The sequence below is a fragment of the Glandiceps talaboti genome, chromosome 1, assembly GCF_964340395.1.
Source record: "Glandiceps talaboti chromosome 1, keGlaTala1.1, whole genome shotgun sequence".
In the NCBI taxonomy this organism is placed as follows: Eukaryota; Metazoa; Hemichordata; class Enteropneusta; family Spengelidae; genus Glandiceps; species Glandiceps talaboti.
The window spans coordinates 3,851,855-3,867,357 of record NC_135549.1 but is presented as its reverse complement, the minus strand read 5'-3'; the positions used below and the strand labels follow the sequence as shown (position 1 = coordinate 3,867,357).

Here is a 15,503-nt window from a genome sequence, read left to right as displayed (position 1 = left end):
TCACTTTACTTTAACTTTGTGCAGGCTAGGGCCATGGCCGAATGAATGAAATAGAATCGTCGCTAGTAGAACTTCACTTTCACTTTGTACAGGCTAGGGCCATGGCCGAATGAATGAAATAGAGTCGTGGCGAGTAGAACACTTTACTGCTTTAATTTATGCAGGTGTTCCGGGTGATCGCGGAAGGCGAAAAGTGACATGTTAATGGGAAACGAGCCATTCAAAATGACCTTTTCACCTTTGCCGATGTCGTATGTGTCGGGGCAATTGAATTTGTTATAACCAATTCAGTCGTAACATCAAAATATACTTTCAAAATAAAATACACACACCTAACGAATTTCATTCAAACCACAATGTTATGGTGTGAACTATCAAGTGCACTGGCATTTATTAGCAATAAAGCTACAATTTGTGTGTTTTAGTGATAACTCACCTACAGAACATTGAATCATATTGATTGTGTTTTATTAAGCAGTTCTATGTCATACATCTTTGTAGAAACAGATTAGGTTGATGGGAATCGCCATTTTGAATTGGTGCTTGTTGCTAGTATGGTTGATCGCCATCCATAAGTATTATTGCAGGGTGTATATACGTAGTATGGTAACTAGGAATGATACCATGCTTGTGGTAGTCTCTTATGTCACGAAATACGTTTCCAAAACATTTCATACATGTCACGTTAATCATGATATGAGTTGCTATAAAGTACATGTACATGTAATTGGCAATGATACACTGAGACTGTCTATCAATTTCAATATTTTGTCGACACGCAGCCTCCATATTAGCGTTACTGTTGTAAGAACCAGAAGTCTTTTAGTTCTGGTATTTTGTTCTTTGAGCAATGCGTATTACGATATGATTATGTCAGTGTTTTATGTACCTTGACGTTAGGATTGGATTACCACAATCTACAGGTGCACTTTTCACTATTTTGACTTGACTACAATGTGTACCGCCCCTTTGCCTCAGACCACTAACCTTTGGTGAACTAGCTCTCAGTTGTGTGACGTCACTCGCTGTACATAATCTATTTTGAGTAACCTGTCTGATCAACTAAAACAAGATGGCAGGAGCTCCGATGCGAATAGTGGTTTCATTTATTGTCTTGCTAGTGACAGGTAACGTCAAAATTCTGCTTTGACATATCAGTTGGTTTTAGAAACATATCAAGAGTACTTTAGGAACCAATTTGAAAGTAATGCGGTATGAGAATCAACTGACCGATCAGTTAGGTTGTTGTAAATGTAACATCACTTTCACTTTGTACTACATACATCCATATTATTTAAGGATAGCACATAAAAACGGAGACACGTTTATTTTCTTATAGTTCTTGAAATTTGCGTTGTGTATTGATACAGTTTGCGTCTCTTTTTGTACCAAAGTGTTAGCAAGGCTGGCGAGGCTGTAGTGGCGATGAAGGGGCCAAAGAGAAGTCGTTGCGCCCTATGGTGTACACGTACACAAGACGATTCAATTAGAACTATACTGCCTGTGGCGATAAAAACAAATACATGTACACAAACAACTAAATAGTACTCACATTTCGTTTTCCTTTATTTACATCTGGATTTGGGGTAATCTGCAATAGTTAGTTCACTAATATAGGGTTCAATGGGTAGGACATGACTAAAATTTATACCTAGCCACACCCATAATGTTAGAGTTACTCTGGTAGTACCCTGAGATTAATTTTGTTGATTTTTTGCATTTGCTTTCGGAGTCATACACATTCATAATTTTGAATCCATATCAATCAATTCATACAGTACTCAGTTTTTAGAATTGTTTGCATATTCAAGGTGTGTCTGTGGTGTTTTTATACATGGTTACAACATGTACAATGAAACATGTGAACTATTGTGTACGCATGCTTCTAAGAAACGACTGACTCGTGTTTTCGTAGAAAGGTGGTAGTGGCAAGTGATGCATGAGGTTGTTAACGGTTGCCAAGCATGGTGTTTGCGCAATTAGTGCGAGTGGCTTTGTTGGCTGTCCCCAGGTCGCCCTCTAGTACAAAGGGACTGCATGTTAAAAGGTTGGAGGCTATATTAAGCTCATTTTTTAGTTATTCTCGCCCCGGAACTCCAGCCAAATAATATTCTTATCCAACTACCAATATGTAAGCTGATGTGAAATATAAAGATTTCTTAAATTTTTGTTTTCTTGGGTACCATCTGTCACCATAGCAACAAACGGTTTCAGTGGCTTCCAAGCAAGGTGTAATTATTCATCTTGATACATGTGTGTTTATGTGACGATCACATTTATAAATTATCATGCAGATATCTCCCATAATACTGAATTGGAAGAAAAATGAATACAAAATGAAACGTGAACAATTACTTTCATTTTATACATAGACCCTCATATTCCCAGGGTGTGACTTCAAAGTACAGTAATATGAAATCCGTACATTTCATAATTATTACTATACTTCTGACGTCAGAAGTATAGTAATATGGTCGGAAGTACGTTGAATTGTTTGTAAACATCAACTTGTTACGATGCTGTTGTTAAATATGTGGAAATCATAATTTAGCAATAATAAGTCAGCTGTGAAATATGGTTTCCGTTTGAATGTATGGTTGTCGAATATTAGACATGGTGATCAAAGTAAACAGTGGACAAACACTATTTACACTGTCAGTCACTTGCAAACACCACTGGACATTTAGTTAGCATCAAGTAGACTTGCTGTGGCTATCATGAATAATAAAACAGGTGTGAAAATATAGTTTCCCGTTCAATTCATGGATTGCCGAATATCGATCATTATCATCGGTGTACACAGTGAACAAACACACCTCGTTTGGACACATCGCCTTTCATAAATTTTCGTACAGCCACTAAACGTAAACATGTCTATAAGATAGTAAAAACGTACAGTTGTGATAGTTCATGTTCACGTGTCTTGCAATTATAACATTTGGGAAGTTCCTAATTAAAGTTCCTTAACTGTGTTTAATTTGTTGAAATGTCGCTGTAACAACGAAACATTGATTGTGAAATAGCCGACGTGTAACTTAGAGTAACTTTAGCTTTTTGAAGCTGTGAAATGATCACCCAAAAGACCTAAAATTGCCTTAACAGAACCTAAAACCTTCAGATCTTCTAGTGGAGATCTCCTATGACCCACTCACCATCATATGAATGGGAGGCACTCTGTCAACCATCAATCAGATGCACCAACTTTTAATAAATCTTAGTAAAACTTGTTCTTGAACATTTAACCTCCTTATGTATAATTTTAGATGGTACATTTACCTAGAAGACTATGGAAAGTCTAATAATTGCCTCAAAAGACTCTGTCCAACTCTTCCCTACCAAACACACAATCATCAAGTGCGCTAACCTTTACTATAATGATGGCATTTAACTTTTTAAAACCCTATGTATAAAAGAGTAGTTTCTGATATGGTATGGTGCTGTCTTGTAAAGCGTGAAAATTATTGTCCGAAAGGGTTCGAGTAACCTTAAAATTGACTTTAAGAGTTAGAAAACCTCCAGGACTTCTAGGGGGAGACACCTAGGACCGCCTGAGAGGTGGACTTATCCCCATCTCAAGCTTGCTCCTCTACCTTCTACAATCAAGATACTATTAAACTTTTCTTTTGGGTTTTTATTTCAACCCTACAGTAGTTGCTAATTACATGATGGTGCTTCACAAGTCAAGCAGTACATCACGATGAAATACATACCTGGCATGAGCATATGATGTGGGGTGGGGGGGGGTCATCATGTTTTAGAAATAAGTGATAGTGGAGTCACCCTGTTTAAAATTTGTGTTTTACAGAGGGGGTCAGAGACTTTTTGTCAGCCCGATGGAAAAATCCAACGACCCCTCCCCTCCCCAGGCCGGTGAACATGACCGGTCCTTATCTTTTTGTATACATTAAAATACACTATTCAATTCAATATATTATTAGTTAAAGGGAATGCCTCATACAAAGTGTTACCATGGTTACATGTAATTAAATTTCTTGACAGAAATAAGATCGATTTGTTTATTTTGTTTACAGTCAACTATGTCACAGCTGATGATACGTGTGTGGGATACTTTGATAGCAATCTAAATTGGCATGATTCTTTTGAATGCAATGGATTCCTAGATGGAGGAGACGAATGCTGTGGTACTTTGAATAACAAATACTGCTGTTATTTTGATAGCAGTGATACTGGTGAGACGTGCTCAGGATACCTCGACGATAATAACAATTGGCAGAGCTCCTTCGATTGTGACGGAATTTTTGATGGAGGTATTTACTGCTGTGGGACCCTAACCAACAAGTATTGTTGTTATAATTCAAACGACCGTGTCTCAATCATTTCAGATGTGAATGATGCAGCGCTGAGGTAACATTTATTGTTTTAAAACATTATCTTATTCTAAAAGGATTGGTTTTATTTCAATCCTTCTACTGTGGTTCTGTCATTGAAAAATCATTTACTCACTTCGCATCTTCGACATCAAATCGAACTTTCTTTGCTCTCAAATACAAAAATTACAACTGACTGGAACTTTAAGACCTGATTACTATTGTTACAAAAACTATCTTGAACTTTATGACGCGAGTACTATTGTTACCACACAGACTTGAACTTTAAGACCCGCGTACTATTGTTACCAAGTTTACTGCACTCAAGTTTGAAACATTGAATTGTGTATTATGATCACTGACTAAGTTAAAAGTCTTATTCATGTCCCCATCTTATTTTCTTGTTTTACAGTTTGGGTATAATCTTTTTGATTATCATCTGCGTCTCTGGAGTGGTTATTGCTGGTGTCATTCTGTGTATCTGTATTTGTTGCTGCAACGCATGTAAAAGCAGTCCAACTACCACTACAAGTTACGTTCACACTGGCCAAACTAACTTAGGTATGTAAAATCGTCTGAAGTTCATTTGTTGCCTATACGCATGTGTCCTGTTTTACAGTAAATTATTGCATAAAACGTCAAATGCTAATCTCTTATGACAAGGATTGTGTCTCAAACAAGGATTGTGTGTCACCATGTGTCTAACACCCAAATGCTAAGTGTACTAATTGCTATTCACTCTCATGTTTTCTGGGGTTTTCTTAGCAGGACCTACCGTTGTAACAACGTCTAATATGACTCAGCAGGCAGGCGCTCCACCTCCTCAAGGCGGCTATTATCCTCCCCCTGCTCCATATGCCACACAGTCTCCACCAGGGTATGGCCAAGCAACCGCACAGTACTATCCAAAATAAAGTTGAAGCTGGTGTACGACGTGTCAGTGGTACAAGAACCACGCAATATTTTGTAGTCTTATCATAATAAACTAACATGTATCAGAGGGAAGTTTTAGGGGAAAATAAGAAAATAAGGGATATTTTGTAATATTCATTTATGCAAATTATGAAAACGCAAACTGTATTTGTTATTTTAAGGTATTAGTAGACCCTTTATTGTAGTATCTGAATTATTTACTTTGTTGCAAGATGCTGTCCGCGGAATGTATTCGATTTATTAGATGTGATCACATAGCTAATCTTGATAACAGATATGGAGATGATATATTTGTATATTTACCATTGTTTACTGGGGAATATTTTAAAGACGACATCATAACTGTCAGTTAATTTGAAATCGACACACCTTTATTCAAAACTTGACTAGTTAGTTTGGAATCGATACACCGGGTGTCATTGTGTCATAATCATCATAAATCGACGTGAATGGACAACACATCATATAATATGTTACAGCTCTGAACTATGGATTCAAAGGTTCAATGTATATATTGGGTAAATAGAAACTTGAAGTTTGTATCTTTTCTAAACAATAATTGTAACTATGTATAAATTTATTTATGGACCATCTCTACTCTAAATAACCGGACGAATTATTACCAGTAACCATCTGTGATGCATCGTGATAATAGAATGACAATAATAGCAAACAATGGTTTACTCCAAAGTGTGACATTTCGGCATATAAAATTATATCTTAGAAAACAAATTTTGTAAACATAATTCCAACATCATGCTATTCAGTTGTGTAAGTTTAGAGAAGTACTTCTAAATGACCACGATGTGTCATGGACAGTAAACTGACGAATTTAAGGGTTTCAAATATGTTACTAGATTGTGCTCTATATCTTGGTGTTTTGAACTTATTTGTGTAGACGACTGCTTGAAGAGCGCCACCTTGTGACCATGTACCAATCGACGTTGAAGTTTGACTACTATGCATTTTATAATATTAACACGTTACTTTTATATCCATCAAGTATTGAAATCCATGGTTTGCCAAAACGCATGATTGGTGTTTGAAAATGCTGCATATTTCTGAATAAAATAACAGTGTTTTAATTCTGAACACTCTTTAGTGTTTATTAGTGCATTCACACCCTTTTTGTACAACCGTTCGGTACGCCGCCGCCATATTTGTCTTATTATGCCCCATCACAGTTTCAAAGTTGTACAACCGTTCGGTACGCTTACGCCATATTTGTCTTATTATGCCCCATCACAGTTTCAAAGTTGTACAACCGTTCGGTACGCTTACGCCATATTTGTCTTATAATGCCCCATCACAGTTTCAAAGTTGTACAACCGTTCGGTACGCTTACGCCATATTTGTCTTATAATGCCCCATCACAGTTTCAAAGTTGTACAACCGTTCGGTGCGCTAACGCCATATTTGTCTTATAATGCCCCATCACAGTTTCAAAGTTGTACAACCGTTCGGTGCGCTAACGCCATATTTGTCTTATAATGCCCCATCACAGTTTCAAAGTTGTACAACCGTTCGGTGCGCTAACGCCATATTTGTCTTATAATGCCCCATCACAGTTCCAAAGTTGTATGCATTGTACTTCTAAAATGTATATGAATTTTTTAATTCACCTGGAAGCTTTTGGAATTACTTAAGGGCATTCCTCTGCCGCCCACCGATTATTTCATGATACCCTTTCAAAACGCTGTAAACTTAAGCAGTTCTAACTTTTCGCTGTATTCCCCTTATAAAAGAAATGTGTTTCGTGTAGGAGGGCGGGGGATTGAACACTTTAATCGAAATCGCAAAAGTAGTCGTTGGGCAGATGGTGGTAGTAGTAGTAGTAGTAGTAGTAGTAGTAGTAGTAGTAGTAGTAGTAGTAGTAGTAGTAGTAGTAGTAGTAGTAGTAGTAGTAGTAGTAGTAGCAGTAGTAGTAGTAGCAGTGGTGGTGGTGGTAGTAGTAGTAGTAGTAGTAGTAGTAGTAGTAGTAGTAGTAGTAGTAGTAGTAGTAGCAGCAGTGGCGGTGGTGGTGGTGGTGGTAGTATTAGTAGTAGTAGTAGTAGTAGTAGTAGTAGTAGTAGTAGTAGTAGTAGCAGCAGTGGCGGTGGTGGTGGTGGTGGTAGTAGTAGTAGTAGTAGTAGTAGTAGTAGTAGTAGTAGTAGTAGTAGTAGTAGTAGTAGTAGTAGTAGTAGTAGTAGTAGTAGTAGTAGTAGTAGTAGTGGTGGTGGTGGTGGTAGTAGTAGTAGTAGTAGTAGTAGTAGTAGTAGTAGTAGTAGTAGTAGTAGTAGTAAGTTCCCGTAGTGGAATGTTGCCATGGTAAAGAAGTAATTCTTCAATCATGTGGATCTTTTAACGACTGGTAAGTAGTATAATCGTCAAAATGTTCAAGTTCGGTCCTGTCAATTGTCACATATTACATGTAGGAGAATAACTTGCATTGGTATTTCGTTTTCTACCGCCCCCACCCCTCTCTGTATATATATTATTTCTTCCAGAGCTCAAAGGATTCAAGTCTGAGTCTGGCCAGTAAACAAAAAACAAACACACCGATACAAAAATTGACAGAAGATTGTTACAGAGAGATGAGCTATTGAAAATGCAACTACATGTACAACCTTTGAGGGACATTTACTTCATTGAACAACAGTCGTTGGTGGCGCTCTGATACTCTGCTATATAGTGTAGTGACAGTCTAAGTGTGTGTGTGTGTGTGGGTGGGGGGGGGGCGTTATGCGATATGTACATGTATTTTGCTCCGTGGTGTGTGCCCAGAATAAGAGAAGAGTCGGGTAAATCGAATGTAACGTTACAATCCAAGAATCATGTCAAACATTGTTTTTATGAAATAAACTGTTAGAATGTAAAGGGGTTTCATTATTGATATATATTAGAGATACGTATTTTTAAAATGTAGAGGATTAGATTGTGAAAAACACTATGTAGCATTAAGTAACTATTGTAGTTTGCTTCAATATGGATATCATTCTAGCAGGCCTTTTGGAATAATCTCATTCCAAGAGATGACTTCGAAAAAGTAAGTTTATCGTGTATAAACACTTTACGTGTCTGTCAGTATATGTGATCCAATGTATCTAATACTAGAGCTGATATTTTTCTTAGGGTTATCAGTGAATTGTTGGTGACACCTCCAAAAATACCACCAAAAGTTGTAATGGTTGGAGTATGCCAGTATAGTATTACTTCGGAGCTATGGAAAGTCCCTTGACCCTTGACCCGATATCATTGCACGCACACATATTTTGTATTCGTCACCTGCCAAGCCAATTCGTAGCTGATGGAGAATATTCATATACACAACACACATATGACATAGATACCTATCTATATGCGACACACACACACACACACACACACACACACACAGGCACGCACACACGCACGCACGCACACACACACACACACACGACTAGTCTTGATAACGAATCGTTACATATAGGTATAATACACAGGACGGCGGGTCAGATCTGATCAACATAGTCACGAAAAAATAAGTCCACAATCTTGCGCGAATGCCATTTTTTGAAATTGCACATAGTAAGTGTTTATTTCAAAGCATGTATCGCTTCCAGGAAGCAATCGCAGAATATACATCAAGCAAACAGGTTACCATCGTTACAGAGAAATCGACAACTCATAATAATTGCTCTCTACGTTAAAACACAATGTTAATTCAAATAGAACCTTACGATATGGCAGTTGTATGATATCAAGTTGCACTGCATATTTGATGTGTGTCATTGATTTCACAAGAATACAAAGTAAATCCGCTAAAGAACCTTACCCGGATAAATAGAAACCGACAGAAACAGATATAAAGAAATACATGTATACACAAAATGTGAATGTTCGGGGTATGTAAGTCAGTATGTAACACCCTACGTCAAGAAAAAGATACTAGTTCTAGTATACATACTTCCTTATTTACAGTACTAAAGCACTATAAAATTGGAATTTATATCACGTTTAGTGGTGAGCTTTCATTTCTTAAAGTTTCATTTGCCAATATTCCGGATGAGTACCTGTCGTGATATGATAACATTGGTCACTAGGGGGCGATAGACTAGGATTATTACTCGTGGATAAAAGGAAGTCGTGACGTCATCAATTACGTCAGGTCCATGCAGGACACCATGACCATCGAAAGACTGTGCGGTCTGAGAATGAAGTTTGCGTTTCCTTCTAGTTTACTCGTTATTTTTTATCACCAATGTATATATATATATATATATATATATATATATATATATATATATATATATATATATATATATATATATATATATATATATATCTGTGTGTGTGTGTGTGTGTGTGTGTGTGTGTGTGTGTGTGTGTGTAATAACATTGGCTGTGCAAAGGTATCGTGTGCTTAAGAGGAAATCCATGAACGTGTGACACGTACAGTAGAATGTTTGATATTAAAACGACGTCTAAACAAAGTTTATTTGACTTACATAAATACAGCACGTTCATCATTTAACTGATAGCAACTTTGTTTCGTGATTATTTTGTGTCTTTTACTTGGGGGGGGGGGATTGAAAATTGAATGGCTAAAAATAGAATTTTAGCTGTCTATAGGCTTAATAGTGGTTTCCGTCGCGGTAGTGTGGATTTATTCACAATTGGAAAATAGTAAAGCATATAATGGGCAAAATGTTCACATGAGCCATGTCGCACGTTCACGGGTTCACATCTAGAAGTGGAGCAAAATTTCTCCTACATAAGCAATGACTCAACTTTTTAAAAACTGAGTCTATTTACACGTAGAGTTATATAAATATATACAAAACCAAAACACCACATCTGGCTATTTCAGCACTACATATCAATGTTATACCAAACATATTTGTCAGAGAACATAAATACAGTTCAGCGGAAAGCTTAGTAAATTATACAATTAATCATGCGTAGAAAACAAAGAGCTCTTCAATGTTTTGGCACATATAGCTAAATGCATTTCCACTTGGATACTGCTACAGGGACTGAAACGTTGAAACAGTATGTCAAATAGTTTACTGTTATGTTTAACCATAAATAAGCGAACCTCAAATTTCGCTAAAAATCTTCGACTACGAGTGTCTTTATTGCCATGGTGAGCACGTCTAAGATGAAGATTATATCTGAAAAGCGTCTTATACTAGAGCATCTATCCGGAGCAATCGTTATTGCACGGACGAAAGTATGACTGAGGCGCCCGTCACTGAGGACAGTACAAACAAAGCCTATAGGGTTTATATATTAAGGTTGCGCTCGGAAAAAAAATGAGAAACCTTCCACTTCATTTTCTTCTTTCGTCTCCAAAATCGAACGGTTCATCGACAAAATATCCACCATCAAACCAATCCCGTCCTTCGTCATCCGTCGTCAAGCCAGCTGTAGTGAAGGCAAAAGAAGAAATAAAACTTATTATGCAAAGTGCGCAGCTCGTAGCGGCGGGGTCAAGGGAAAAATTACACATCGATAATTTTGATTAGAGGGAGGTCGCTGCGTGAGGTCAATTTATCAAATCAGATAGATGCCATAGGTAAACCCTCAAATTGGTTCAATATTTCAGTTTCTCATTTCATCCTTAACCATGTAATAACGAATAAAACTTGTCGACTTTGTCGATTGCTTCTTCTCGATTTTCCAAGCACTGTGTGGGCGATTAAACCGAGAATACACTTTTTTCTTATAATTGCACATTTTCAGCAGATGTTGGTTTCCAAGTGAAATGTGGTTTATGCACACGTTCAAAACCGGTCATTCTTGTCGACATATTTGATTTCGGTAACTTTGTTATTTATTGCCGTTGTCTGTCTGTCTGTCTGTCTGTCTGTCTGTCTGTCTGTCTGTCTGTCTGTCTGTCTGTCTGTCTGTCTGTCTGTCTGTCTGTCTGTCTGTCTGTCTGTCTGTCTGTCATCTGTTACTTTGTCTATCTGCATGTCTCTTTGTATATATTGCCTGCCTGCTTGTCTATTGTCGACTTGTTGATAAATGGCAACTGCTTGAGTAATAAGACTGGATGTGTTATCGTAAAGTTTTGCGCGGTTTTCACGACCTGAACTGTTACATGATCACGTCATAGTTACAGTTCTATCACAGACAATGGGGATGATTCTATTTTAGTATTCACGATTCACATGTCATATTGAAAGCTGTAGCACGAGAATTGGGCGATGACGGATTTGTCGACATAATAACGGATACATTTTATTATACAGACCACGTGTGCATCTCTATACATTGTAAACACAGCAATAGAATCGTTGCATGCTCTTTTGGATAAACTTGTATCTACCTATATTGAGGACACTGACTGGCGCACCTTTGATATGACATGATTAGAAGCGAAATGTTGAGAACATTCACCAACTCTGCATCGAATACTATGATGACTATAGTATTACAGGTAACACTTTATGATAAACCTTGATTTACGAGGATTGTATCAACATGCCTTTCAGTATAGCAGTAACGGCTATATTCAAATATAGCACGGGTTCACAGTAGGGAATGAATAAACTGAATGTGCAAACTTTGAACAGGTATACTCACCATCGCCTGACGATGAAACCACCTTACACGTCGCCGACACGCAGCTATAGAGTGGACCACACACGTGACAATCGTTGTCTTGCCAACAAGAATGGTGCTTTCTCTCACATATTCCTTCCCATGGCTAAGGAAACAAAAGAGTCAAGATACAGACTAAGTTTAATGATCATGAAGGGATCGTCAGTTTAACCATGGGAGGTTCTTCAGGGTCAGCGGGACAACCAGATGGATGGATGGATGGATGGATGGATGGATGGATGGATGGATGGATGGATGGGCGGGTGGGTGGATAGATAGACAGATAGATGCATGGATAAATGCATGGATGGACGGACGGACAGACAGACAGACAGACAGACAGACAGACAGACAGACAGACAACCAGACAGACAGACAGACAGACAGACAGACAGACAGACAGATGACTGGAGGGATGGGTGGATGGATGGACACAGTTTGTCAAGATAAAAATAAATCAGTTAAACATTAATCAGCTTAGGGTAATCCTGTGTAATCTTTTTTTCAACCGAACTGTTTCTTTTCATTTTATTGGCTAACAATGAATTACATGTATATACACAAACTATATATAATTCACAAGACTTTTTTGAAAGTAGTGAAACTCGTTTATTGGTTCTGTAATTGTGACTAGTGAACCTGAAGTGATTGGATGGTGTATTTAACTATAATGATAGTCATACCTAGGACGCCATTAACTGTCTGCACTCAAACATCGATTTAGTTTGAATACACACAGACAACGAAAAAAATGTGGTTTGAAAATATGGATTACTGCGCGGTCATTTCGCCATTTAGTTAATATCAATCTGATTGACCACTCCGTAGGAGTTGAAACGTATCTAAAGGGGTTATTCATAACTGGCCAATATTTGGCAAACTACTTCGTTAGGAAACGATAATATTCTCAAGGTGGAACTAATTTTCTTCAGGTACCAGTACCACGTGACTTTGTTAACAATGTGGACTTGATTTTCGCCAGATATATATGTATATATAATTCCGTTTTTTATATATGTATTGTCATATATTTTGAATTTTTCACTTCGAGCAAAAACTACTGAGAGCACGCAATGACACGGATTTGTTGTAATTCACAGAGAAAGCCGATTTACATGAATGTCCGTCGATGTTACTCGCTTTATTGAAAGAAATTTATATGCCAGTGCTTCAATCCCAGGTTCTCACATTAGTAGCTTGTCAGTGTAGACTTAAAGGCCAGGGTTTCAATCCCAGGTTCTCACATTAGTAGCTTGTCAGTGGAGACTTAAAGGCCAGGGTTTCAATCCCAGGTTCTCACATTAGTAGCTTATCAGTGTAGACTTAAATGCCAGGGTTTCAATCCCAGGTTCTCACATTAATAGCTTATCAGTGGAGCCAGAAGGATTACATAGGATTATTCCTAAACTGAGTTTTAAATGTTGTTGCTGAAAACATGTCAAGTATATGTTAGTACGTCATGCACCCCTATTCCAATTGACAAAGTTTTCTACTTCTGCCCTGTTTCTGAAAACAATGTATTTTCTGAGACGTTGAAAACTGCACAGAACCTAGGAAAGAACCAGAACATAGAAATGGGGAGGGGTGCGCAAACGTCAGTTGATGAAAAACTGATGAGATACAAAAAACGTATTTCCTTTTTTGCGAACATATTAAAGTTCAGACAAGACAGGGAATGAATGAACAAGACCCGCAGCAATATATGACGAGTTGACACTATTCAGTACACAAAGAACGTGAGCTGGCGGCAATGAAAAGTTAATTCTATTTGTGTACCTGACACAAAACGGAAACGCGTGAATATTGCATATTTCCCAAAATGCAAATAAATGAAGAACTAAGCTTATGGTATTGAAGCATTGACATGGATGAAATGTACTGGCAGTGACAATACAATTCTTTGTGTAAACCTGATTTATATCACCTATAAAAATATCCCCTGGAAATAATTCTTTTGCCCGATATTAATGTCTGTTTACATTGGACTTTCTAGGAGCTTTAATCTCATTGAGTATATAAGCTTCTCAAATGTCGAATAAATCAAAATGGAATCGATATCGCATTCTGAATGTTCAGTGACCTTTATTTGGCTAACAAGAAAGTGTGGTTGTTATAGGAGAGGAATCTACAGGAGTTGCTAACGTAGTATCTGCTTAATCACTCCTCTATTTACAAATGTAGATTTTCGCTCAGATGGACCCTTGTATGCGATCATCAAACAGTATACATTTCTTTCTCTTACTCTTGCTCTAGATCTAGTAGCCCTCACAGTCTTTCCTTTGTTGGTGTCAAGTTCCGGTTTCAACGTCCTCACGTTTTTTAATCCTTCATATTCAACGTATGGCGTTCATTACAGAGATTTGTTTAATTATAGAAACTGGCTTTCTATCGAAGCCATCTTGTTGTTGTTGTTGTTGTTGTTGTTGTTGTTGTTGTTGTTGTTGCTGCTGCTGCTGCTGCTGCTGCTGCTGCTGCTGCTACTGTTTTGTCACTCAGTTTATAGTTAGCTTATGCTATGTTTGAATCACCGAGAACGGTCTTGTTATACTCGGACCGCCAGAGAAAACATCGGAAGCGATTGGAGGTTGGAAGGGAGTCAGTCTCAAAACGAAATCCTATACTCTTGCATGTAGCTACTTTTGGTCAAGTTATTGTCGGGATGTAAATGAATTAGGTATGGATACATGCAAGTTTACAACATACACCATCACTCAGTATATGCAGTTTGTTATAGATTTTTCTAGATTATGATGTTTTCCTATCACGTTCGTCGTATCAAGAGCGGAGGGGTTGCATATTTTCGAGTTACTTGCATTGCTTATGAAACAGGTTAACCTGTAGATCCAGTGCGTGTCAGTTTAGATTAGTTTAGATATATAAATGAACTTGTATTCAGAATCATAGTGCAACTCAACGCTGATTAAGAAATATGAACTCAGCGTACGCCTATTCTTTCAGACTGAGACCATTGAGCTTCAGTCGTATTTAACATATATAAGACTAATAGTTTAGAATGGTACCGTAAAGAAATTCTGTTTGCTTGTTAACTTTGTCAATTTGTGCAGACTAAGAGCAAATATTAAAGGGTAAAACTGAATACATATGTCTCATTACCTTGCAAATATACACAGTCATATAGCTTTTACTTAAAACAAATTTAAATAGATGTAAAATGTGCAAGTGTTCAAATGTTACAATGGTTTTATCTGGGAATCGTCACCAGTTATTCACAATATAAAAATAAAATCTTCAACCGTCAGATATTTTCAAAGAAGGATGCAAAATAGAAAAGAAAATTGTGTGATCTCAGGCCAGCCTAAAGACAGCTGCAGTATGATGTTTGAGTGAAATCTTTATCACCGTCTCGTGTGATACTGTCTGTATGTCTTAAACAAAACCTTAACATCTCGGAGACACTTTACAGAGGATAAAATTGATAGTTTGATGAAATTTGGCAAAAACCAACAGAATCTTTGGAGCATCGCATTCTGTTTTAATTTGATGCCGGTTTAAACATTTCTGTTTATCGTCTTGCTTAACATCATTTTGTGGGGACATTGGTCAATTTTGTGCGATTTAGCGATAATTGACAGTAATGCCAACAATCTCAAACAGTCGATCCCCAAGTATGATGAAATTTCAGTTGAAGAGAGATCACTCCTACTACAGCAACGT

General features: G+C 37.5%; 1 protein-coding gene across 2 annotated transcripts; it reads left to right on the top strand.

The window, feature by feature from the left end:
* The first annotated feature begins 1,011 nt into the window (after positions 1 to 1,011).
* LOC144437058 (uncharacterized) lies at positions 1,012 to 6,328 on the top strand. Of its 2 annotated transcripts, none has more exons than XM_078125937.1 (4): positions 1,012 to 1,127; positions 4,032 to 4,365; positions 4,741 to 4,889; positions 5,097 to 6,328. In XM_078125937.1, exons 1-4 carry the CDS (start codon positions 1,073 to 1,075, stop codon positions 5,240 to 5,242), a joined length of 684 nt encoding a protein of 227 aa, XP_077982063.1. In that variant the 5' UTR covers positions 1,012 to 1,072; the 3' UTR covers positions 5,243 to 6,328. The 2 variants fall into 2 exon arrangements, with proteins under 2 accessions (XP_077982063.1, XP_077982055.1); XM_078125929.1 differs by having other exon boundaries at positions 5,094 to 6,328.
* Positions 6,329 to 15,503: the final 9,175 nt, after the last annotated feature.